Consider the following 26,338-nt stretch of genomic DNA (forward strand, 5'->3'; position numbering starts at 1 on the left):
TGGTTTTGGGTTATTTACTTGCAATGCTTTGCTTCTAGCTCATTGCATGAAGTTGGAATTCTCCATTGTGTCCATTTTGAGGGGAAGCCCCACAAATCTGGGCTCCAAGCTGATGTAGCTCTCTTGAGATTGGGGCACGAAACAGAGATAAGAGTGCCCTGTACAAGAGTGCCTGGGGGCATGGTCAGAGCCAGTCTGAGGGTGGAGGTTCTCTGACACTTTTATTGTGATCATTCAGAGAAGGAATCTTGGATCCCATGATATTATCCACTCGGAAGTCTACTAGTTCTTTCAGAATCCTGTAGGGCTCTTTTTTTTTTTTTTTCTACACTCTAGAAAGAAAGAAAATACACCAACATAATCTTTGAATAAAGTGGCTCTATGCAAGAAATGTGTTGGCGTTACCACTTCCCCTCCCTCAGGGTCATTTAACTTTTGGGAAAGACACATTTAAATCTTCAGCCACAGTAGCCACAGTCTACCAACCCCACATGCTTCACACAAAAGAGGACAATTGTGACACGGTGATGATGCCAGCGGGTCTCATAATGTGAACTCACCTGAGGGTCTCCCAGAAATCCTCACTTGTGCTTTTTCTGCTTCCTCTGCCTCTAAATACATTTCCCTTCCTTTGCACACATCTCTTTTTCTGCATTCAGCCTCCCACAGTTACCTGAAATCTCAAAAAAGGAAATGACCTTCTCCATCCACAGCTAAGTGACAGAGGGAAGTAGTTAAGGGCATGGACTCCGTCACTAGAAAGCCCAGCTTCAGAGCTTGTCTTCTCCATCACTTGGAGTTTTGGAAAGTTTCTAAACCTCTTTCTGAACTTTCTAACTGCTCTATTTCCTCATAGTTAAAATGGCATTAATCATAGTAGGTGCCTCATAGAGTAATTGTGAGGATGGAGTTCCTTAACACAAGCAAAATGTTTATAACAGTGCCTCGCAGATGGTAAATACTCAGTATTGGCTTTGAAAAAATTAAGTTAACCCTTATACCTCTTTTTATGCTTCTACATCTTTTTATCACTTTGGAAACCTTGCTCTCATACTTTTCACTTCTCCAATGACATTAGGCTCTCTCTCTCTTTTGTTTTTTATTGAAGTGTAGTCAGTTACATTGTGTCAATTTCTGGTGTAAGCATAATGTCCCAGTCATGCATATATATATACACACATATATTCATTTTCATATTTTTTCATTAAAATTATAAGATATTTAATATAGTTCTCTGTGCTATACAGAAGAAATCTGTATTTTTTAATCTATTTTTATATATAATGGTTATCATTTGCAAATCTCAAACTCCCAAATTTATCCCTTCCCAACCTCTTGCCCCTGGTAACCGTAGATTGTTTACCGTGTCTGTGAGTCTATTTCTGTTTTATAGATGAGTTCATTAGTGTCCTCTTTTTTTTTTTTAGATTCCACATATGAGTGATACCATATGGTATTTTTCTTTTCTTTCTGGCTTAGTTCACTTAGAATGACCATTGCCAGGTCTATCCATGTTGCTGAAAATGGCACTATTTTATTCCTTTTTATGGCTGAGTAGTATTCCATTGTATAAATATACCACAACTTCTTTATCCAGTCCTCTGTCAATGGACATTTAGGTTGTTTCCATGTCTTGGATATTGTATATAGTGCTGCTATGAACATTGGAGTGCATGTATTTTTTTGAATTAGAGTTCCCTGTGGATATATGCCCAGGAGTGGGATTGCTGAATCATATGATAAGTTTATTTTTAGTTTTTTGAGGAATCTCCATACTGTTTTCCATAATGGCTGCACCAAACTATATTCCCACTAACAGTGTAGGAGGGTTCCCTTTTCTCCATACCCTCTTCAGCATTTATCATTTGTGGACTTTGTAATGAAGTCCATTCTGACTGGTGTGAGGTGATATCTCATTGTAGTTTTGATCTGCATTTCCCTGATAATTAGTGATATTGAGCATTTTTCATGTGCCATTTGTATGTCTTCATTGGAGAATCTCTTGTTTAGGTCTTCTGCCCATTTTTGGATTGGGTTGTTTGGGGTTTTAGTTGTTGTTGTTGTTATTAAGTTGTATGAGCTATTTAAATATTCTGGAAATTAAGCCCTTTTCTTGTAAATATTTTCTCCCATTCTGTAAGTTGTCTTTTTGTTTTGCTTATGGTTTCCTTTGCTGTGCAAAAGCTTGTAAGTTTAATTAGGTCCCATTTTGTTTATTTTTGCTTTTATCTATTGCCTGGGTAGACTGCCCTCGGAGAACATTGCTAAGATTTATGTCAGAAAATATTTTGCCTATATTTTCTTCCATGAGGTTTATAGTTTTGTCTTTAATGTTATTGGAATTTTAGGTCTCAGTGACAGGCTAAAAGAAAGATAGTTTTCCCTAAATCACATCACACCTAAGATTACTTTGAAGTGAAAATAATAACTATATAGAATTATACAATATTAAAGTTGAGAGGGGTGTTCAATAATATAAGTGGAGTTTTGGAGGAAAATGGCAATGGAAAAAATCTAAGAGAGAAACTGAAAAATGAAAGGACGATATGAAATAGGGCCCGGGGTTGTACTCAGGGTTTTCCATGGACCAAGGCAGCTGCAGGCAGGATGGCAACGATAATGAGAACAAGACATGGTGGAGCAGATCTGCTGCTCCCCATAGTGTCAGAGAAAGTACAGATCAGAGAATATGATATCCTTTTCCTTGCACTCTGCCTGGTCTCAGAAACTCCCAAATCCACAGGAATTTATTTCTGAGAGTGCTCTGTGCACACAGCAAGCCCCACCCCAAGGCTTCCAAACAGTGTGTAGAATTTGGCAAGAATTCCCTGAAAGGGGTCGTTGCTTCCTTTAACTTAGAACAGTCTCTCAGCCTCAGTACTGTTGCCATTCTGGAGCAAGTTAAGTTTTTTATTGCGGCGGGCTGTCCTGTGATCGTAGGATGATTCACAACATCTGCATTTACTGACGCCAGGCTAGTGCAGTTATCTAGATATGCTGTGATCGTGTCCGGAACTAAGATGGAGGTGGGAACAGAGAGAAGATGAAGGATTCATGAGATATTTATGAGAAAAGAATCAGTGCTGCCTGGTGGATGTTTAGGATGGAAAGGGGGAAGAGAAGTTAAGGGTGAGTTCAGGGTCTCTGTTTTGATTAGTAGGGTGAATGATGATGCTTTTTGCTGATAGGAGGCACAGCAAGGGAATTGTGTGTGCGTGTGTGTGTGTGCATGTGTGTGTGTGAGTATGAGTGTGGCTTAGACATGATATGCATGTGGATGCCTACTGTTGAGTTAGATATGAGAGGCAAAAGAACAGGAAAGATTTCGTGTCTGGAGACACCCTTTTTGGAATTTTCACCATATTTGGAAGATGTTTGCTATGGGAATAGATGAAAACCCCCACCTAGGGTACACAGAACAAGAAGAGGTCTAGAAGGGAGTTCTGAGAAACAACTACATTTAAGGAGACCCAGAAGAAGTAGCCAGAGCAGTGGGAGAAACGTGGTATCATGAAAGTTAAAGGAAAAGCAAGGCATGAAAATTTACGAGGTATAAAAATAAAGATCATTAAAAAATAAGCAGTTATACAATTTGTTATATTCCTTTTTGGTCAGGTTTAATGAAACATAATTTACATATAGAAAATGAATCCTTTGGTGATTAGTTCTATTGATTTTTAATTCTTCTAGTGTTTTATTTATTGTTATTATTTATTATTTTTATTTTGGTAAGAGAGCAAACTTTCCTTTCCTGAAATATTGCTTTATCAAGTCAGAGCCTTCTCCTCCTCAGGGCTGGAAAATATGGTGCTCTGAGTACCACACTGAACTACAAGTCCAAATGGAGTTCTCGTCCTGGTTTTGCACGTCACAGCTAACATATATTGAGCTTTTATGGTATGTTAGGCTTGTGTTCCCTAAGTTAACCCTTCCAACAACATCGCAAAGTGGGCACTATTACTGCCCCTATTTTACAGATGGAGGTTCCCAGAGGTTAAGTAACGTGTGGCAGGTTTCACAGCTATGAGGTAGCAGAGCTAAGATCTGAACTCAGATGTCTTGGGTCCAGGGCCCAAGCTCCCCCCACCACTGCGCAGCACCGTCTCTGTCATGTGCTTCCCATGCAGTCATCTTTGATTCTCCCCTGAGCTGCTGCTTTCTGAGCGCTAATGTTGGGACAACAGGATTTTCCCTGCTTCACTCTTAAGGTTGTATTTCACGAGAAGACGCCTTAGGAAGCACGTTGAAAAGTGCAGGACTAGCGTGATGATTGGAAACGTCTGGAGCTAGATGGCCAGGGTTCAAATCCTGGCTTCTCTGGATTACTTACCATCTCTTAGCCTCACTTTCTCAACCTTAAAATGTGGCTAGTAATGGTATCCACTCATAGGGTTACTGTGAGGGTGCAGGAGGAAAGCCGTGTAACATGCTTATCACACAAGGTGAGCAACATTAAGTGTTAGAACATCTCCCTTTTCCCGACCCCTAATAACAATGACAATAATAGTATTAGTAATAATCTGTTCCCAAGATGTGAAAAGGGGAACAGTTGGAGGTCTGCTATTGACGTGAACATAGGGAAGGAACTGACCAGTCTCTAGACAATACAGCTGTTAGATTATCTTTGTAAGAGTTGTGTGTGGGAAGAGAGCCACTGTAACTGTGATACGGATTCTGCAGCTTTGGATTGCTTATTTCATCACATAGTTTCTCTAGTTAAGAGGAAGAGAGAGAAAAGGTGAAAGGAAAGAAGGAAAGGAGCTCATGAACAAGGAAGAGGGCGAACCAGAGACAGGAAAATGTACAGGGCTTTTTCACCTTTTACAAGTTTCCACGTGACAGTCAGCTTCTCGTGGAGCTCTTTCCCGGGTTCCTAATTAGAGCTGTAACCACTTCCCACCCGTCCCCTCCCTTCCTCCCCGGCTTCGGTTCTCATAGCTGGGAAGCATTTCAACTGCCTTGCTGCTTTCTGTCTTTCTCTTCCCTCTGGAACATAAGCTCTCTGGAGGTGGGGAGTTTTGTCTGTTTTATTTCCTAATCAGGCAAAGTGTAGTTACTCAATAAATAATTGTTGAATGAATGCACGACTGGTTGACATGAAGCAGAAAGCAAGAGTATTTGAGATAGGAGACAGAATAGGGATTATGAGGTTAGGTACCATGAACCAGTTTTATAAAATGTTAATTTCCCGTAGTAAGTACCATCTGGCTGAATGAACTCTCCTGTCTTCCCTTTGCGTCCGTCGAGTTCCGTCTTGTATTTGAGCTCAGTCCAAAGAAGTTACACAAGAGTACATTTAGCTGTCCTTTGCCTGAGTCCCAGGACTGCTGAGGATCATTTCATCAGGTTAAATATTAACTACCTTCAAGGGCAGAGAGCCCAAATTACTAGATGTGACCAGTTTTTTCTTCTTCACATGTGAGCTCAACTGTTATGACATTAACTCTTTTTACTAGTTTTTAATTAGAAACTAAATACACAAAGAATACACAAAGTGAAAAACATAATAAGCATTTTTAGACTATTATTATCCATAAAGTTATAATTCATGTATTTTTCAGCTGCATTTGATAATTTAGGTAATTTATTTCTAAAAATGACCTGAAAAATAAAATACTTCGGTAAAGTGTCAGCATCGGAAAATTAAAATCTTATGTTACATCAAAAAGGACTCAAGCTCATGGTCCAGTGAAAATAATGGCCCATTTATTCCTCTGCTAAATTTCTGACTGTGGGAATTCTAATGTCCATGCCACCCTGCATTTTTAAAGAGATACGTGAAGGATATCTTTTCAGACAGTCCACAAGTTTAGAGTCATTACAGAGGGATTAAAAAAAAACTGGGAGCCAAATCCAGGCTTTACTGTCTTCTTAAACTGTTTTTTCCTGAGTTGTAAGGTAAATTAAGCAAACTGACTCATTTTGATGGACAAGTTTCTGATTCTAATGAAGTCCAATTAACTTATTTTTTCTTTTGTTGCCTGTGTTTTTGGTATCATTATTTAAGAAGCCATTGCAAAATCCAAGGTAATGAATTTGCCCCTAAGTTTACCTGTAATAGTTTTACAATTTTAACTCTTAAATTTAGGTCTTTGATCTATTTAAAATTAATTTTTGTATATGGCATAAAGTCAGGGTCTAATTTAATTCCTTTGCATGTGGATATCCAGTTTTTTTTTTTAACACTATTTATTGAAGAGATTGTTCTTTCCACATTAAATGATCCTGGCATCCTTGTCAAAAATCAATTGACAATAGATGTGAGGGTTTATTTCTGTGTTTTCAATTCTATGCCATTGATCTGTACATCTATCTTTATGACAGGACCATGTTGTTTTGTATACTGTAGTTTTGTAGTTAAGTTTTGAATCAGAAAGTGTGAGTCCTTTACATTTGTTCTTCTTTTTCAAGATTGGTTTGGCTTCAGGGTCCCTAGAAATTGCATGTGCATTTTAGGATGAGTTTTCACATTATTTCTTCACAAAACACTGTTGAAATTTTGATAAGGGTATCAAATCTCTGTATAAATTGCTTTATCACCTTAACAGTATTAACTTAAGTATTAAGTTCATGGATTTCCAATCCATGAACATGGAATATCTTTCTGTTTACTTAGGTCATCTTTAATTTCTTCCAGTAACATTTGTAGTTTTCAGTGTACAAGTCTCGCCACCTTCTTGGTGAAACTTAATCCTAAGTATTTATCCTTTTTGATGCCTTTGTAAATAAAATTATTTTCTCAATTTCTGACTTAGATTGTTTGTTGCTAGTGTATAGAAATACAACTGATTTTATGTGTTTATTTTTGTTTCATGTGATTTGCTGAGTTTGTTTATCAGAGCTAGCCTTTTAATTTTTTTGGTGTGGATTCTTAAGGTTTTCTATATATTGTGCCATCTACAAATAGAGGTAGTTTTACTTCTTCTTTTCCAAGGGGGATGCCTTTCATTTCTTTTCCTTGTCTGAGTGTTCAGTTGTAGAAGTTGTAGCCAGAAGTGGCAAAAGTGTGCATTCTTCTCTTTTCCTGATCTTCAGGGGAAAGCTTTCAGTCTTTCACCATTGAGTATATTGTTAGCTGTGGATTTTCCATATGTATCCTTCATTATGTTGTGGAAACTTCCTTCTCTTCCTAGTTCATGAGTGTTTTTATCATAAAAGGGTATTGGATTTTGTTAAATGCTTCTTCTGCAACTATTGAGATGATCACATTTCCCCCCTTCATTCTATTTATGTGGCAGATTACACTCATTGATTTTTTGGGTATTAAGACATTGTTTAATAATTTCAAATGTACAGAAGAGTTACAAAATAGTTCAAAGTCTTTTGAATGCACTTCACCTAGATTCATCAATTATTAACATTTTGGTACATTTGCTTTTCCTGAACAATTTGAGAGTTAGTTGTAAAGATCAGGCCCCTTTAACCCTAAGTGCTTCAGTGTGTATTTCCTAAGAACAAGAACAGACAGCTATATTAAAAAAAAAAAAACAAACTCAGAAAAGTTAACATTGATGCAACACTGTTATTTACTATATGTTACGTACTCAGATTTCACCCATTGTTCCAGTAACCTAATGGCAATCTCAGTCACTCTCCTGCCTCCCTCCAGCCCAAACCAGAGCCTAATCCAAAATCACACATTGTATTTCTTCATTGTGGTTTTTCACTCATCTTCAATTTAAAACAGTTCTTCACACTTTATCTTTTGTGAAATTGCTTTTAAAAGGTTATAGGTCAGTTATTTTGTAGATTGTCTCTCATTTGTTTTTCCTCCAGCTTTGTTGAGATATAATTGGCATACAACATTATATGTTTAAGATGCACAATATGTTGATTTGATACACTTATATATTGCAGAATGATTATGACCATAGCATTAGCTAACACCATTATGACATCACATAATTACCAATTTTTCCTCCCCTTCCATATTGGATGCTTTTGACATTAGTATGTTACATTTTCTTGTTTGTGTATTTTAAAACTACTTATTGTGGATATAGATGATTTTACTACTTTTGTTTTTTAAACTTCCTACTAGCTTTATAAGTGGTTGATCTACTACCCTTACTGTATGTTTGCCTTTAACAGTGAAATTTTTACTTTGATAATTTTCGCACTTCTAATCGTGGCCTTTTCTTTTCCGCTGAGAGAAGTCCCTTTAACATTTCTTGTAAAGCTGGTTCAGTGGTGCTGAACTCTTTTAGACTTTCCTCGTCTGTTAAACTCTTTCTCTCTTCTTCAGTTATGAATGCTAACCTTTCCGGGTAGAGTATTCTTGGTTTAAGTTTGTTCCTTTCAGTACTTTGGATATATGGTGCCATTCCCTTTTGGCCCATAAATTTTCTGCTGAAAAATCAGCTAGTCTTATGGGGGTTCCCTTGTACATAGCCAGTTGTTTTTTTTATCTTGCTGCTTTCAAGAGTCTCTCTTTATCTTTTAACTTCTGGCGTTTTAATTGGTACGTGTCTTGGTGTGGATCTCTTTGGCTTCATCTTATTTTGAACTGTCTGTGCTTGCTTAGATATGGCTTTGTTTCTACTGATCATGTTTGAGTTTTAGCACTTCTTGAGTTTGCGCCATGATGTCTTTCATTAGTTTTGGAAAGTTCTCAGTCATTATCACTTCAGTAGTGTTTATACCATTTCCTCTCCACTCTTTTTCTGGGGCTGTAATCACATATATGTTGATCTTTCTCACGGTATCTCTATGACTCACACCTTTACTCCTGTATTTTTTATCCTTTTGTCCTCCATGACTTTGAATAGTTTCTTCTGATTTATCTTCTGAGTTTATTCTCTACTTGTCTATGTTTAATATACTGTTAAGTCTGTCCTTTGAATTCTTAATTTCAATTATTCTATTTTTCAGTTTTAGAATTTTCAGGCACGAAGACAAGGTTACAAGCCTCCTCAGCTTCCAGATTTTTTTTTTTATGGAAGATTACACATTTCCTTTTCTTAACTCATAATTTAAGTAATTACATTCTTCCTCAAATGTGTCAAACGTTGTGAACTGGCCTCACTCTGTTCCAGTTACATTAATAGTTTATTTTTGGTAATAGTTCATAAATTTCTAGTCATTTAGTTTTCAAAGTTCAGTGTGCATCAGAATCAGCTGGAAGATTTGTTAAAATATGAACTGCAGGGACACAACCCTGCAGTTTCTAAGTCAGAAACTCTAGGAAAGAGTCTATAATTTGAATGTTTAACACTGTACTGCTAATAGTCCAGGAACCAAACTCTGAAAAGTCACTGCTTTGGCATATTTTAGCCTATTGACATTTCTGGATTACCACTTATTTCACTAATGGAAACTCATTTCCAAACATTAGGCTGAATAAAAGCCACTAATTTCACTAATGAAAACCCATTGTACATTTATTATGATAATAAGCAAAACCTATGTTATTGATGGGAAATAAAGATGATTGAAATGCTCTTAGTAGCACAACCTGTAATTAGATTAGTTGTTTTCAACTTCTGGTGAAAGGAACACTCACTGTAGAGTTTTGGCTAGCTATGTACATTCCCCACCCCAAACCTATTAAATCAAGACTCTGCTGTTGGCGCCCAGGCATAAGTATATTTTTAAAGCTCTGTAGATGATCCTTTTGTGTAGGAGTGAGACCTGCTGGCTTGGAAGCTGAAATATCTGGAACATGACTTGCTGATTAGGTTAGGCACTGCCCATAAAACAGTTGTTCTCATCCTTGTTTGTATATTAGAATCAACCTAAAAAAAAATACTGCTGCCTAGACCCCATTCCAGGCCAATTAAACCAATTAAATCTGAATATTTTGGCATGGGGCCATGGCATTAGTAAAACAAAACAAAACAAAGCAAAACAAGCAAATAGACAAAAAACTTCTTCTAATGAGGTGATTCTAATGTTCAAGTAGGATTGAGACTCTCTGCCCTGAAGGAAGGATAGCTGTTGCTTCTCTTAGGGTACATGAGGATTACCTGAAGGACTGGTTAAAACGGACCACTGAGTGCTACAAACGGAGTTGCTGACTCAGTAAGCCTGGGGTGGGGCCCTAAGATGAGCATTTTGGTCAAATTCCCTGGTGATGCTGACGCTGCTTGTCTGGAGATCACTCTTTGAGAACGGGCTTGAAGCAGCGCTTGCTACCTTGGCTGTGCCTTAGACGCACCCGAGAAGCATTTAACATCCTGATGCACAGGCCCCATTCCAGAGTACTAACTTCTAATAAACATGCCTGACAGTGCTGTGCTGTCCATGCTAAATGATTTAAAATAAATTACAGGCTTCATAACAAGACTGTTAGGCCTTGGGAAAATGTCTTAGCCTCTCCAAGTCTTAGTATATTGGCGATTAATATTATTATTGTTACTTACTTAATGTGAATAATTGAAAGTCTACCATTACCTCCTGGAATAAAGGTGTTAGGTTTTTGATGTAAGAATATTTAATGGAAAGAAAGAATATTTAATGGATCAGGGTGAACACGTGCCATCAGATTTTAAAGAGTGTATTTCTTGTCTTCTTTAGCAGACAAAGGCTGAGGAGAAAGAGAGAAACATTTGGGGAAAGGAGGAGAAGAAATCAAAAAAGAGGAGGAAAAAGGGATGCAGAAGCAGGAAAATGCATTTCATAAAACGAGATATAAAGAGTATTCGGGCTTTAGGATCAAATGATGATTATGAGGTAAGATACCTTTAATGCTACTTGATAGAGTAAGTATATTCTTTCTCCTTGTACAGATTGCCAGATACTGAGTTCAGTATTTCTTCTTAGTCTTAAGCTTCTTATTCATTGGATTTTAGTTTAATCCTCAGAATAGTAAATATGTTCATATGGTTCAATAGTCAAATAATTTTAAATAGTATTCGCTAAATGGTCTCCTTCCCATCCTTGAAAACTTCCAGTTACTTTTCCCTGTTCCTCTAGGTAGGTAAACACTTTAATAGCTGTTTTTTTTTTTTCTAAAGGGTCTCCTTCCAGTATTATTTTATGTAAGAGCAAAAAATACAGGCATATTATTTCCTCCCCAACCCCCTTATTATATAAAAGAGTCTGTAATATGTATCCTGTTCTTTGCTCTACTGTTTTCTCTGAACAATGTAATCCCGGGGATATTTCTATGTTGATATACAGAGTACTTCCTCGTTCTGTTTCCAGTCACATGTTTTGCTGTTGTTTAGCTGTTTCCTAACATATTCTGAATTCTTGTGACCTCTTTCATGGGGTAAATTGTTATATTCTAATCTGCCAGAATTGTGATTTATCAGGGGAGTCAAAATAAATTTAGAAGTCATTTATTTTGGCAAGGTAGGTCAAGTATTCTATTTCTTTCTCTTTGAATTCCTGCCATAACCTCTCAATTTCCCTGAGGCAAATGGACGCCTCTGACCAACTGATTCAAGGTGGGGAAAGATGAGGTCAGCGGAGAGGCACATATGAGGACATGCAAGCACACAGCACCTTATTATTTTAAAAAATAGAATACAAATAAAATATAAAACACCATATGAACTGACCCCTGAACATTTCTATCTCCTTCACTGTCATGTCTCCACGTACTTTTCCTGTCACAGCGTGGTTTGTGGTTATGAACGTGGACTTGGAAACCAGACTTCTTGGTACTGAATTCTGGTTCAGCCGTTTATTGGCTGAGTAACTTTGGGCAGGTTACACCACTGTGTGCCTCAGTTTCTTCATTTGTTATCATTGTCCCTATTTTGTAGGGTTGATATATTAATACCTGTGAAGTGCTTAGAGTAGAACCTAGTATGAAGGTGATAACTTTTACCTTTTATTTTTGTCTATCCTGGAGACAGAGCTAAGGATGCTTGAACTTCACTGTCCTTTGGAATTCTTAGTTTGCAGCACCCAGGCTTCTGTCAGACTAAATCAAATGAAGACTAGAACTCCTGGGACTTCCCCAGGAATCTTCTCTTCAGACTCCCAAAGCTTCTGCCCCTCCATCTATGTAATGGATAATTTTAATACTTAATGCATCCGAATACCTCCTTGAGTTTATATCCATCCTTTAGTTCTGGCTCAGAGTTTCAGAAAAAAAGATACTCCAGTGTATTTGTGCTTTGAATACTATATATCCTTTCTTCTAGAAAAACTCACTGCGACTTGTGTCACCTCTTCAGTATTTTCAATCTGCCATCCTTTACTGAATCTGAAACCCAAGGTTAACTGATTGATCACTCGTATCAGTCAATGGCAGATTTGGTTCTGAGGACTCATAACTTCCAATTCAAATCAAGTCCCTGTTAATTATGCTGCCTCCCAATGTGGCATGCCCAACTGTCTATCTCATTACTTCCCTTTGAAGTGGAAAGTCTTTCCTTATCAAGTCAGCCATTTATTTTCTCCTAAATGCACTCTTTGGCTTTTTCTTAGAATATACCTGTTACCAAACAAGTTTACACGCTCCTAGTACATAATCCAATACATTCTTATTTTCCCTGTAACCCCTATGTGAAGCCTGCTCAGACCAGCATCTCTGTAACGTTTTTCAATTTCTGAAGCCCAAAGCCCCTCAGCTCTTGATCGCTATGAATTTTTTCCTTAGCATTCTACTGGGACTCATGTGGAAGTGTAATAAATGTTTATGGAATAAATGAGGAAACAGTGATAGAGCTGACCAGAAACAAAGGTTTATTCATCAAGCCTGCAGAGATTCAAAGACTCTTTTGTTCCATGGGGACCTGAGTTGGTGGAACAGGGACTCTAGCAAAGCAGTTTTCATTGATGTGGTCTTTAAGCATTTCCAGGATCTGTGATAGTGGAAAGAAGAGAAAATTAAGATGTACTTGGGTTTCCTGAGCAGTGAATATTCCTTCTCTTGGATCCAGGTAGCATAGTGCCTGAGGAAATCCAACTAGTATATACGTGGGAAATGAGATCCGTTACTTAAAATTATCCAAAATGCAATTTTATGAGCTGTCTGAAGTTTGACCATCAGTGGCCCTTTCCCAATAAGTGCATTTTTTCTGTAATAACTTGCACTGTGAGCAGTATGAAGTCTGAGAAAAATATTTAGCCAGAATTTTATGCAGGGGATTTGGGGGACAAGCCAAAGGGGTTCTGACTCCATTTGGAAGGAGTGTGAATTGCTTTGCTTACCTTTGCTGCAAGGAGCGTTGTACTCAGCAACTGCAAACTCATCTGAATAAAAACAAAAATTGTCAGGTCAAGTGAGAGGGAAAGCAAACATCTACGGGATACAGGTCAGTGGAAGAATCTTTATTGTGGGAGGAGTTGTGTTGTATGAGCATCATTCATTTGATGTATTGCTTTCTGCCTTATGTTATTAACTTTTCAGATACTGTATGTTATGCTTTGCTTTACCCTAAACTCCTGAAGGGTAGCAGTTCAGATGTTATGCTTGCTTAAATTTCATATTGTCCTACAGTTGATTTTATCTGAAGAAAAGGTGCTTTGTATTAGTAGTTGGTATATTTATCCTATAGGTTATTTTTACAATGTGTGTACAGAAGATAAAGACAGGAGACTCAGACTTTGATGGACACAAAATGAAGTGATAAGAGCAATCAGAGTAATGAATTGCCCGAACACATTTCTCAAATCTAAATTTCTGTGATCAGGAATTTAATTTCTGTGTGAAAGTTGCTCTCACTCACCTGTCTCGTAGTAATCATAGACTTTCACTATGGCTGGTTTCAGATCTCTTACTGGGACGTCTTGCAGAACCGTGAAGGACAAGCTCACGGTCTGATTTGTCACCTAGAAAGCAAAAGGCAGTTAAATGACCCTCCAGGGACGTTTCTTCTCTCTTCTTTGAATGAGTATAAGTACTCATCTATCTTGGGAAAAACTTTTTGTCAACTAACAGGAGCCTTAAATTGGGCCAAAAGCTCTCAGAGCAGATGGAAACTTCCCCAAATTGTTTCTTAAATAACTAAAACTATTCATATACTCCCATCAATGTGAGCACAGGGCTCTGTTCACAGGGGGCGAATGATGTATGCTTTTTATTGTTTAAATAATTATGTTCATTTTTAAATATTGGAGATTTGGTACAGTTTTACTTCTCTGTCTTATAGAAATATTTATGTTGACTCAAAAAGGAATATCAACAGTTGATCACTGCCGCCTTGTTTTACAAAATTTGCAAACTATAATATTCATCAGTATAGTAATGAATAAACTATGCAACAACACACAGCTGTGAAATCACATTGGTTTATTGGTGGACTGATCTTGTTATTTTACGCCAAAGTCCTTGATGAGATTGATAGTAAGGTCCCCTTTTGTCTCATTGATGTAATGTTGAAATAATAATTGACTAATCCCAATGGTTACTTTCTTATATTACTATCTTCAAAATAACTTACGCACATAGTAAGCACATTTTGTGGGGAACTTCTTGCTTATGGAGTCCTAGAAATACTCATATTCCAATATTTATAACAAGCCATTTCTTCCCATAGTCCCAGATGAAAAGTAAATAGAGAAGAAGAGGCGAATATTCACTGGAACTAATATTACAATTCCCAGATTTTTAGCATGGAAGTGATGTCTCCAAAATGCCTTCATTCACTTCCCAGGTAGCTTCTGTAGAGGCATCACTGTCTACATTTTTTTGCAACCAGAACGGCAGGGCTCTCACCTTATCCAGGTAAATCAAGACATGGTTGTTGCTGACTTCTGTCCTGCTCACGTGGTTAGATCTTTCAAGCTGAAGAAAATTAAGACATCATAAATGTTAATAAACAGATGAAAACCCTGGGGGAAACCAGAGGAAAGAAGAATGTTTATTAAGCCTGAGGGTAACATTTCTTCAAATGCTTTTTATAAGCAAAGACAATAATGTGGCAAAATTAGAAATGAAAGGTAATTGGGATGCAAGGTTTAGTATTAGTTATGACACAGGACCCACGTGTAAAGGAGATTTATTTGAAGGAAAGGGAACTAAATATCCGAAACTTGGAAATTACCCATATTTCAAGGTTCAATTCATCTTCCGTTCCTTCATGAAGGAGGTTTTTGTTTTTGTTTTTGTTTTTTACTTTTTTTGCTTTCTCAAAATATATAGCAATTTCAGTTTTCTCTGTACTTCTTAATATTTATAGTTTATGTCAATCAATCTTTTTCATATTTTTTTGCACTGATTCATGTGCATATGCTTTATCTTCTGAAGTATCTAAGCGCCATTAAAGCAGGAGCCTGCTGCCAGCTTTTCCGTAGTACACATGGCTCCTGGCAGAGTGCGATTTATGACATGAGCCAGACGATTGCTGTGGGTGTCACCAAAGCCATGAACAAGAAGCAGGTGGAGCTGGCGAGGTCACCAGATCTGCCCAGAAAGCTCAGAAGGCTGAATGAACATGATCCCTAATACCTGCCACCCCAGGTCCCTCAGTGGTGGAAGGACAGTCTCAAAACCATCTGAAGCAACCACCGCAGTTTGGTAGTGAAAGGTTGGTGAGCGGTAACAATGCATCATAAAACCCGAGGGAAAGGAACATGTTTTCTGGATCATACATGTCTCCGTATGTGGCAGTTTTGAGTTGTTAGTTTTTAAAATTAGTATTTTTTAATGAGTATCTTAACGAAAACATGACTGAAACTCCAACACAGAATTTTGAGACCCATTAAAACAAAATTTAATGAGAAAACCAACCAACCAACAAGCCCCCATGCAAACATACTAAATTATATTTCTGAGTTTGGAGAAAGTAATAAGTCTTTGATAGAGGTTGATTTAATGGTGTTCTCATATTAATATTGTCAGTCTAGAGATACATAACACATTAAAATAGGGTCTCCTGGGCTTATAAGAAACGTACCATTTTCACTGTTGGTTTCAGGGGAATAAAACCAGATACCATCTTCACATCAGCAATTGCCATGTTGGAGGCAGGACGGCTTCCAGTGTAACTAGAGATGCAGAGAAGAAAGAAAGAAGGAATTTTTGTGTTATTAATTGTTCTCTTTTTCTGTGTCCAATATAAGCACTCAAGAGCCCTGAAAGGGACATGGACGTCTTCCTAAATTTCTTACTCGAGTAGCTCAGAAAACTGGCTGTGAATTAGAATCTTCAGGCGAGCCTGTTGAAGCCACAGAGACCAGGTCCTCCTTTGGACCTGATAAGTCAGAATTTCATGTGTGTGAACTCGGAGGATCTGTGTTTCAAGAAAGCTCTATATGTGAAGCACACCTGGGCTTGAGACCGCTAAGTCGGTCCCAGTCACTTGTTACGTGTACTTTCTCTTTTTCCCTGAAGAGTACCGCCTTCCAGGTTATCATATTCTCGCGGGCAGATACAAGAAGCCCTGTAGCTGTTTGAGTATTGCTGCCTATGTATGTGTTTTTCCCCAACTTGATTATTTCATATATAATCTGAGATTTATTTATTGCCAGTACTAGGGAGTCACTACTTCCTTCTGTTCACACTTTTCAAGAAGTCTCCATCTCTGTCCCAAATAGAGCAAAAATAATATAGAATTTCATTACAATAGAAGGAAATCAGGATGAATCACTACATTAGAATAAAATCAGGAATTCAGGCAAGGCATAATATTCTTTATTTAATTATTGCTGAGGGGTATGAATAACCTGTAAATAGTGAGGTCAGACAGTAATAGATCCTGGAGTCAGGGGCTGTACACTGTAAACCCCACCACTGAGAGGTTCTGTGTCGACATGAGAACACATTGCTTTTTCAGGAAATATAGAACAAATATTTCCTGTCACGCTGCTCTGCTTACTGAGGCCTTCCAGTAAGCAGACTGGTCGTTATACCCAGAATTCAACGATACGGTCAGAGGACTTACCTGACATTCAGTGAGATCTGGAAGCTCGTGTGGGCTTTGGGTCCATCACAAGTTTGGGGCAGAGTCTGCACCTCCAGAGCAAATGGGAACTCTTCCTTTTTCAGGAGAATATTGTATTTCAAAGATGTCTGTGGAACATCAAAGGCAAAAATCTGAGTTTAGAAGGGGGAAAACCCTTCTCCAGGACTCCTCCCAACTTCCTCAACTCTTTCTGATTTGTCCCAGCAAATCAGTTAGGCCAAGTTAGGCCTTTTCAGTGAGGATGGTTACTCCAGGCCCCCTGTCCCATCCGCCCCAGACTCTCACCTGGAGGTAAACACACCCTTGTCCTGTTGCCGTCACATTGTACTCTCCAGGCACCTCTGGCAGTGAAGTCTGCTGTAGTAACAGGAGGTTGCTGTTGTTCACTTGGAATTCTGTGGAAAATGTCCCCGAAGACTGGATGGTCACCTGTACGGCCTTCCCAGTCCTGGCGAAAGTGGCTGCCCCGTATCTGGACAAGGCGTGGAGGGCCACCACCGTGTCCTGGAAGAGACGGGTGAGGGCCCACCTAGGCATGGTGACCCTTTGACGACCCAAAGGCCCATGTTGGCTGCCACAGAAGGGGTTTTGATTTTCTGTTTCCTTTTGCCCTGACTTTGGAAGTACTGGAGTTCTAATATCGAGACTGTTAATAATCCTTACCTAGGTGACGGAACCATAACCTTCACTTATCTGTCAAGGACTATGTGCCCTAGAAATTGATTTTATTTCTCAGAAAAATCAATCCTTTTCGCTCTATAAATATATGTGGGATATGTAGTGTGGAGAACATGTATGAATGGGAATTAGTTTTTAGCCCTAGTTGTTTGCCTAAGATGTCTTTCTTGACAACTGTGGTCATACCTGGCACCAACCAACCAAAGTTCAGTCTGGCTCTCCCTCCAGACTAAACTCTGCTCTGCTGCTGAGGTCAGAGTCCTGAGAGAACCCGGGATCCTTTGCAGCCATGATCAAGGTCATGCTTCAGTTTCTCCAGAGAAATGCAGGATGAGTAATTATGATTATATTCTTGACCTATTGACATTTTTATTTGGCTGTCTCTTTTTTATTGGAAGCTTGGATCTCTCCCTGGCATGTCACATTCTCCATTCTCATCAACACTGAACCTGACATCCTTTAAATGATAGTTTTCTCAGAAGCAAATGACGACTGTTTTAACAAAATGATTATTTTCTCTCTTCCTATGGAAAAATAAGAGATTCAATACAATGGAAAAAGGATGGGATTCCATGTTGCCATATTCTCTTTTAGGATGCATATGCTAACCTCTAAATTCTCTGGAGGTGAAACTTCCCGCTCTGTCTATATTGGAGGATTTTTTTAGATGTGAGACTATATAGTTGTTAGGCTCAGGAAGTTGGATGAAGAAAGATAGTTCTTTACGCTCCTGACGAACAAATGTTTATATATTAAGAGGCTGGTAGAGGAAGCATGAAATGTGTCAGCTTTAAAAGAAGCCAGTAAACACGTGCCTAGAAATGGACAGATTTGCAGGGAGAGATTATTGGGTTTGAATAGTGTTTCTGGGAACAATCTGAAAGGTCTCTTAGAACTTCCAGAAAATGTTGGATTTTTAAATTCATTCTGCCATTGTGTGTAGGGTTAGTGGTGTCCCACTATTGCTTTAGGGGTGCAAAGTGGTTACTGGAAACAGGAGCCCATGATAATAACATGCGGGCGGCAGCAGAATTCAAGGCATTTTCTTTTCAGCCCTCTTTGACTTTCATTTTTCCTCATTTCTCACCATCCTCGAACACTGATAGCATTGTCCTCATTTCAAGTTATTCTCATCTTCATTTTTCCTTTTCACATGTGTTTGTATCCTGTTCAAACCTTTTGCTACCTGAAGGTGAAGCAGAAGGTTCTGGTTAACTGCAGACCTGGGTGGAGGAGAAGCCGCCCTGGGAGTTCTGCTGCTTTGTGATCCACCTCACGATGCGCGTGGCAGAGGCCAGGTCCTCCTGGGTCGGGGCGGGCTGGGCCGTCAGGTGAGCCAGCAGCACGTAGGCCGTCATCTCCACCTCGGCAGAGGGGGCCCGGGGCCGGTGAAAGTGCCCCCGGGACACTCCGGGCCTCTGAGGTCGTGTCCAGTGGGTGGAATTATCTGGAGGGGAGGAAACAATGAAAATGACTACACACTCATATTTAATTTCAGGGGAAAGTATGCCAGCCGGAGCTGAGGGGAGGGTTGCCTTTTTCTAATTATCATCTCAAACCTTTCCGCGCTGCTCTGCCTTCTGTGGAAAGCTGAACGTGCTTTGTTTCAGCTGGGCTGGGGTGAGTGATGCTGCTCGAGTCAGGCCTAAGTTTTCAAAAGGATGTTGTGTTGGCGGATGAGAGAAAGAGCAGAGCAAGTTGTCTGACTGGCCGTGGTTAATTCCCGATTTGTGATGTCATCCAGGCCTTTTCCAGGGTCTGTTAAATTGTCTAGAAAGCCTGTCCTTTGAGGTTGCTTATGAGGATTACAGATCACATGGGATCATGCAGTTTACACTCATTAGATCACTAAAAAAAAAATACAATCATCATCAAAATATCAAAGGCTGACAGGCTGTGAAATCTCGGGGACCGATTAACGCTGCTGTGGGAGGGGAACGACCCTTTGGAGAGCAGTCTGGCAAAGCGGGAGACGCGCTGGGTCCACCCGTCAGCAGTTACGCTTGTCTAAGTGCGAGTTAGAGAAACTCACACACACCGCAAGGAGACACGTATGTGAATATTTACATGAACAGTCACTGCAGCATGGTTTGCAGCAGCACCAAATAAGAAACAAGAAAATACCCATGAGGAGAGACTCCCGATATAAGCTGCGACCCTTTTACGTGCTGTAACGCGTTCCGCAGCAGGTATGACTGACAGCTAATGAGCGGGAGCTACAGGTACCCATGCATGGGACTCTTACCAGCCTGAGGCTGAACTTAAAAAAAAAACCGAAAAGCAAACAGACAAGGAAACAAGCAGAAATCCTCAGAAGGATGAGGCTTCTGATCTGAAGATGAAAAGTGTAAACATTCTGAATATGATTTAGGGATCCATTTGTAGTAAAAAGATACAGAAATCCATGGAGGTTGTAATGACAGATTCAGGACAATGAGTTCCCTTGTGGGTGGGAATTTTTCCAGCACTGGTGATATTTTTTTCTTAAGCTGGAAGGGAGGTGTTGAAGGTGCTTGCTAATTATTCTCCGTGCCTTTTTGTATGCCTGAGATATTTCCCAACATTTTTAAGAATAAACAATGAATGACACTGTCAAGGGGGAATATGTTTTATTGGCTATCTTATTATTATTTGCGTTTTCTTTTCTGTTTCTTCAACCCCTCATATAGACCACTGTATCCGTAGAAGTGCTGTGTACATAATGAAAAGATCTGTCAACATCACCAGTCTTGCGAAATGAGCATAAAATACGAGAATTTATTCATGGGGTTACTTTCTTCAATCTTTTCTTATGTTTAAGATAATATGATATAAGGGTTGGGTATATAGTAAGAACTGATATCTTAATCTTAACAGCTAATACTTTTATAGCACATGCTCCGTGCCGTATTCTCTGTTAAGTGCTTTCCATGTATTAACTCATTTAATCCTGTGAGGTAAATACTATTTACTTTGAGATAAATGCTGTTATTATTCCCATTTTACTGATGAAGAAGCTGAAACAGACAAGTGAAGGGACTTGGCCGAGGTCACGTGGGGACTGTGTTTTGGAGCCAGCCTTCAGAGGCCGAGCGTCTCCCTATTACAGTGTACCGCCTCTCACCTTGGACTTGTGACTTGAGTTCCAAATCTTAGATTCTATAATGTTACAGACAAAAGAAGAGAGGGGAAAGGATGCTGAGAGGTCTCGTGAGGATTCCTGCAGTGGAGTGCTTGCAGCAGAGAAGGTGGGATGGGAGAAGGATCTGGGGTGTGCTTACCCTCCTTCACATTCACAGCCTCCTCGTGAAGTGACTTGAGAACTTCTCTCCGCTTTTCCTGGTCACCCGCCCGGGCAAATGCATAGGCCAGCAGTGCCTTGATGTAGACGTGGCTGCCGTGGGCTCCTTCCTTGGCTGACTTCCAGGCTGACTCCAGGCAGAACAGGGCATTGCGGACAACGACGTGCTGTGAAGGGAGAGCAGGGGGGGTTGGGCTGTGTGACAGGGAGGCTGGTGCTCCCAGGTCGACTCACAGAGCACAGCACACAGGTAAAGACGTTTTCCACATGCATTTGTCCCTCTAGCCACACTCTTCTGGAATAGTATTTCTTAAATCTGTTGCCCTCACATTCATAAGGCAGGAATATATCTTTAGCATTCACTTTGTGTGTGTGCAGTGGTGGTAAGGCTCCTGGCCGAGAAATAGCCGGGGGAGGGCATCACTGGGAAAGTGTAAATCTTTCTTAATGGATTGACCGAATTCTCTGCTGATGTGGGAGGCACTGGCATTGCACAGAGGGACAACTGACACTTGGCTGTTAGTGGGGTAGTGTTTCAGACAGCAGGTCAGCAGTCTCATTGCATCCAGAACTACTCTTCAGCAAGGGCACGTACAGTGACAGGGAGAGGAATCTCCAGAAGGGCGATGGTGATGTAGACAGAGAGGGTCACTTCATCGTCCACTCCACCCTGTAAGTATGAGAGAGAGATGGAGATTTGAGTAATCTCCCTTCCGAGAATGCTTTTAATCATCTCCTTGTATTCTGCTGGTATGGAATATGTCCTTACCCATACTCATCCCCTGGGGCAAAATATCACAGTCACCCTAAATTCCATCCCCACTTTCTTGGTGCTATTTGGGTTTTATTTTTCTTTAAAAAAATTGTTTTTTGGCAGGCGGAGGTAATCAGGTTTGTTAATTTATTTATTTTCAGAGGATGTACTGGGGATTGAACCCAGGACCTTGTTCCTGCATGCTAAGCATACGCTCTACTGCTTCAGCTATACCCTCCTCTCCACATTTTCTTTTTCTGATACCTTCCTTAAGGAATTCTTATGTTATTACTTCCTCTCCTCATCCTTGTAGACATCATAATGGACAAATCAAAACTAGCTCCAGGAACACTTCACCTTAATGGCATTGTTGAGCAGTGACCCAGAGCTCCTGAAACAGCCATCATCCCTCTGCTTTTGGGAGAGCCAGGTGAGGGCTTCAGTAATATGTGCTTCATCAACGAAGATGTAGGCTCGAGCCTGGGCGAAAGTCTTCAGTACAAAGGCTGTGAGCCTAAGGGATGACGATATTCACGTTGTTACAATGGTTTTATAACCAATTCACAGCCACAGGCTGCATAGGACACTTCTTCTATTGATGTGAGTCTTCTGACGGGAATTCTTATGTCCTTAGAGCTCTCGTCACCTTTACTTGACGAATCTGTTAGATCTAGTACAGTTGACCGTTGAACAACATGGTCTGAACTGCATGGGTCCACTTACACATGGATTTTTTTTTCCTTCTCTTTTTCTTTTTCTTTTTCTTTTCTTCTCTTTTTTTAACTAAATATGTACTACAACATTACGTGACCCCCAGTTGGTTGAATCCGTGGATACACAACAGGGGATACAAAGGGTCTGCTGTAAAGTGACATGTGGATTTTCTACCGGGGGAGGTCGGCACTCCTAAGCCCCGTGTTTTTCAAGGGTCAACTGTACTTCTGATGTTACTTATTTTTTTCCGATTTTTTTGAGTGAGGCTTTAAATCTTTCTTTACTGATTTTCTTCTATAGGTAGCAGAATCTTCTCGTGTACAGCTCTTACATGCAAGAACTCCTAATACTACTTTGCCTTAGGGATTTCAAACCAGTGTTTCATTTCACTGCGTCCTTCTCATTCCTTTCCCCCTATTAGTGAATTTATTCTCAGTCAAGATGAATATGATCTAAAAAGCATAATATAAGCTGAGGTTAACATGGTTTATCTAGAAGTTATATGATATGTTCATTAGCTATCTCATGAAAAAACTCACAATCATTTGAGCTATTTTAGAAAAAAATTCGCTATTTCAGAAAGAATTCCTTGCTGTCTTATTAGCAGGATGTTTTGGGGACAAGTCAACATACATGTATTGGAATCTCACTTTTTTGCCTGTTACCTTGCTAGTCTCGGTGTATTGATCTAGGATAACCAACTATAGGTTTAGTAATACGTATCTGGTAGGGTTACCAGGAATATCATTTTGATAATATATGTAAAGGAGTTGACACAAAAATAGGAACTCAAAAAAGCTGTCTCTCCCTTACCAGGTATTGCCCTTACTGTGGCCATGCTTCTCCCCAAAGGTGCTGTAGGAACCGTCAGAGTGTTTGTAGTTCAGCTGCCTCTGGTAACCTGGAATGGAAGGTTAAGGAAGCAACATGGCAGATCGTACATTCTGTGGCCAGAGAAATTACTAAAATGCCTTGGTATCTTGTCCTATTTCCTAATTTTGCTATAATATGTTAGAAGGTTCTGAGTGCTAAACATTTTATCAGAGGTTGGACACTGGATAGTTTCCATTGAAATGAACTGTCATGGTATTCTTATTATTGTAACCATCATAGTATGATGAATTGATGTAACAGAGAATTGATAAGTAACTCAAGCCTATTATGGAATTGAACCTATTATTAAAAGAACACTGTGAATTTTTCACTCACTTATTCAGTCACTCACCCATGTTGAGGTAGAGAATGGCCTTGGATTTGATTTCTTCAGTCAGCTGCTGTGTTTCATTTAGATAATCCAGAACATAGATGTTAGGAGCAAAGAGGACCATATTCTGTTCTCCACAGCCATAGGGCATTTGGAGGAGATTTTGTGTATTTCGCATGGCAGAGCCTAAAATATCTCCTAGGAAATGGGAGAGATGGCAAGTCATAAAGTTTATAGATGATAACTTGTCAGAATCATTAAGAAGAAATGAAAAATTAGCTGAGGTAAAGAAATGAGGACTTTTAGGAAGGGTGAGTCTTCCAGGGACAGAGGTATGACTGGAAGCAGTAAACAAGTCCAAAGAAGAAGAGAAGAAAGAAGTTAAAATTATAGTTGTTATTCTGAGAAAGTATTTATGGGAAAACAATAGTAGACATTATCAGGATAGTACAGTAGTCCGTGAGGACTGGAGACTCACCCAATACTGAGACAGAGGCGTGGGCAGATTCTTCTACCACATTCGGTGGCAGCTTCAGAGATAATTGTTCAGACGCCTTGTCACCTAGAGATAGAAACAAATCAGCTGTAATGAAAATTCTTTCTGTTGGAAAATATATCTCCCTGAAGGCCTTCAAGACCCAGAAGCCAGAGCTATGCCTTGCACCTAAACTTCTTCTGAAAAGTTATCCTTCTTCTAATGTTCCAGCTTTAAAAAAATATCTTCAACATATATGAATGGGATTCTGAGGTTTCCAGAACGTTTCCTTTTAATGACGATGGGTGAGTCTTACCTGCTGGACAAAGCAGGGAGTTGAATGTTGCTTCCTTCTCCAGTCCTTCAGGCTTTAGGTGGAAAGAAAGAAAAGTTAGAAGAGAGAACGGACTGACTTTCAGGACAGGTGTGTTGACAGGGGAACTGCAGGTTTCTTGATGGTGAAGAGAAGAATTGGAGCTGATTTTCAAATGTATAAACAAATTCTCTAACTAGATGTGATATTAAGGAGACAGGTTGATAGATCCGAGAGAGTGAGGGGAAATTTACAAAGTTAAGTCGGGGGGGGGCGCGGAGAATCATATTGTGAAATATCCCATAACCGTGTAGGCTTTAGCCCTTCTTACCTAAAAGTTGGAACCCCAACTGGATTCACCATTGTTTTTCTCGATTCATGGTGACCCATCAAATGGGCAGGCTTACTTACTTCAACTAACAGGGGCTTGATGATTGTGTCTTTCCTTCCGAGTTCGGGGACCACAGCTGCCTCAGTCCCACACAGCTCTCGAGAATCCAGTGCCTCTGCACTCACGCTGAATTTCACATTCCCTGAAAAAAGGGGCCAGTAGAGGTGAGCACCATCTCTCTCCCTCCATGCCTCCCCTCCCCCAAATTTATAAATGTTTAATGCTTTGTGGCCTTTTTTTATTCTATAAAACCCTAGGAGCAGGAATGGAAGTAACATAATCTAGAGGTTAATGATACTGAGAACCCAAGGTGGAGATGGAGGTAAGGGAAGGGGGGATATCCTTTTAGATGTCCTAGAATGAAAGACAAAAGAAAAAAATTCTACCATCTGGGGGCGGTCTTTGCCTGGATATAAGGATCCCGGAGATGTATACAGTCTTTGAGCGGAGAACTGTCTCTAGGAGACTCTCTCACCTAATGACTTTGGGGTTACTGCCCAGGACACGGTTTGCCGGCCATTCCCACAGATGCAGTGAGACTCTTGTTCCTTCTTCCCTGGGACAGCTAGGAATTCCGGGGAAGCTTCTAGATGCACGCTGACCTGGAGCCACACATGGGACAAAGAGACAAACAGATGAGAGGGAAAGGGGAGACCAAAGGGAGAACGGCTTGAAACAAAGCGTGTCGGGCGGTTGGTTAGATTTCAGGTTGCCTAATACTGAAGATGATACAAATGAAGACCAAGAACCTGACAGGTAGATCTGATGTCTAAATATTAGTATTTGGGGATAATCTGCTCCTCCGTGAGGTAGGAGCAGAGGTGAGGACAAATCCTGATGGATTGTTGTCTGTGGGAGTGCTTCTCCTTTGGCCTGGGATCCTGACCACACCCTCAGCTCTCCCAGCAGAGTGTACAGATTTATACACAGTTGCGGTTTCAGCAGACATAAGATGCACATTCAACGGGAATGCAGAGGTTGAAACTTTGGAGAATACAAGACGTGGAATCAGCATACTGGTTTTTGTTGCTCATGTCAAAAATCTTCATGCTACACAAACTTCCTAACTTTAAAGGGTTAGGATAAGGGTCAGAACCTTCTTTTAAGTTGTTACTTGGTATTTGGAGATCTCAGCAACCATGGCCATACGACGTTCGGCTGTCTGTGGGCGTGTTCTTCCCCTGGTGAGCCCTTCTTAGACCCAGGAGTTTGTCAGTGTCCCCAGGAATGCAGTTTTTAATTTATCTGACTGTTACCTTGTGTTCAATTTAAGAAAGAGCTCCTTACCGGGATGCATTTGGGAAGGTAGTTTAACACAGTGGCCTTGAGTGTGAAGGCTTCTCCGCGGATCACAGAGTAGGGTATTGTGACCTCGACGAAGAAGGGCTGAAAAACTTGGAGAGAGGCAGTTGGAGAGAGACCAAGTCCAGTGTCGCTGGACAGGCAGAGGGCCCCTGCCTTCCACTCAGTGATGGTATCGGGGACTGTCACTTCTAGTTCAGCCACACCTGAGGGTCTGGGGAGGATGGTGATGGGAAGAACAAAAAGGAAGCAGTTAAATACAGGCATATCTCATTTTATTGCACCTTGCTTCATTGCACTTTACAGATACGGTGCCTTTTACAAATGGAAGGTTTGTGGCAGCTGTGCGTTAGGCAAGTCTATTGGTGCCATTTTTCTAAAGCATTTGCTCACTTCATGTCTCTGTGTCACATTTTGGTAATTCT

At 40.0% G+C, this 26,338-nt stretch overlaps 2 protein-coding genes across 4 annotated transcripts in view; one reads left to right on the plus strand and one right to left on the minus strand.

The window, feature by feature from the left end:
- Positions 1–26,338, plus strand: part of KLRG1 (killer cell lectin like receptor G1) — a 130,236-nt gene that overhangs the window by 33,041 nt on the left and 70,857 nt on the right. The window contains exon 6 of one of the 2 annotated variants that reach the window (XM_074357534.1): positions 10,519–10,671. In XM_074357534.1, coding sequence (XP_074213635.1) covers positions 10,519–10,671 — 153 coding nt within the window. Of the gene's footprint in view, positions 1–10,515; positions 10,672–26,338 lie in introns of both variants that reach the window. The other variant, XM_010946378.3, reaches the window with a different exon arrangement.
- Positions 12,617–26,338, minus strand: part of A2M (alpha-2-macroglobulin) — a 45,011-nt gene continuing 31,289 nt past the window's right edge. For both annotated transcript variants that reach the window (XM_074357241.1, XM_074357239.1), the window contains exons 19-36: positions 25,899–26,127; positions 25,087–25,213; positions 24,632–24,753; positions 24,224–24,275; positions 23,911–23,994; positions 23,454–23,630; positions 23,042–23,129; positions 21,872–22,028; positions 21,356–21,430; positions 20,741–20,927; positions 18,704–18,927; positions 17,088–17,306; positions 16,782–16,909; positions 15,795–15,885; positions 14,615–14,683; positions 13,626–13,728; positions 13,108–13,149; positions 12,617–12,758 (exon numbers count right to left, since the gene is read on the minus strand). In XM_074357241.1, the coding sequence (XP_074213342.1) occupies positions 12,742–12,758; positions 13,108–13,149; positions 13,626–13,728; positions 14,615–14,683; positions 15,795–15,885; positions 16,782–16,909; positions 17,088–17,306; positions 18,704–18,927; positions 20,741–20,927; positions 21,356–21,430; positions 21,872–22,028; positions 23,042–23,129; positions 23,454–23,630; positions 23,911–23,994; positions 24,224–24,275; positions 24,632–24,753; positions 25,087–25,213; positions 25,899–26,127 (2,191 nt within the window). In that variant the 3' untranslated portion in view covers positions 12,617–12,741. The remainder of the gene's footprint in view (positions 12,759–13,107; positions 13,150–13,625; positions 13,729–14,614; positions 14,684–15,794; positions 15,886–16,781; positions 16,910–17,087; positions 17,307–18,703; positions 18,928–20,740; positions 20,928–21,355; positions 21,431–21,871; positions 22,029–23,041; positions 23,130–23,453; positions 23,631–23,910; positions 23,995–24,223; positions 24,276–24,631; positions 24,754–25,086; positions 25,214–25,898; positions 26,128–26,338) is intronic.

Source organism: Camelus bactrianus, chromosome 34 (genome assembly GCF_048773025.1).
Source record: "Camelus bactrianus isolate YW-2024 breed Bactrian camel chromosome 34, ASM4877302v1, whole genome shotgun sequence".
Lineage (NCBI taxonomy): Eukaryota > Metazoa > Chordata > Mammalia > Artiodactyla > Camelidae > Camelus > Camelus bactrianus.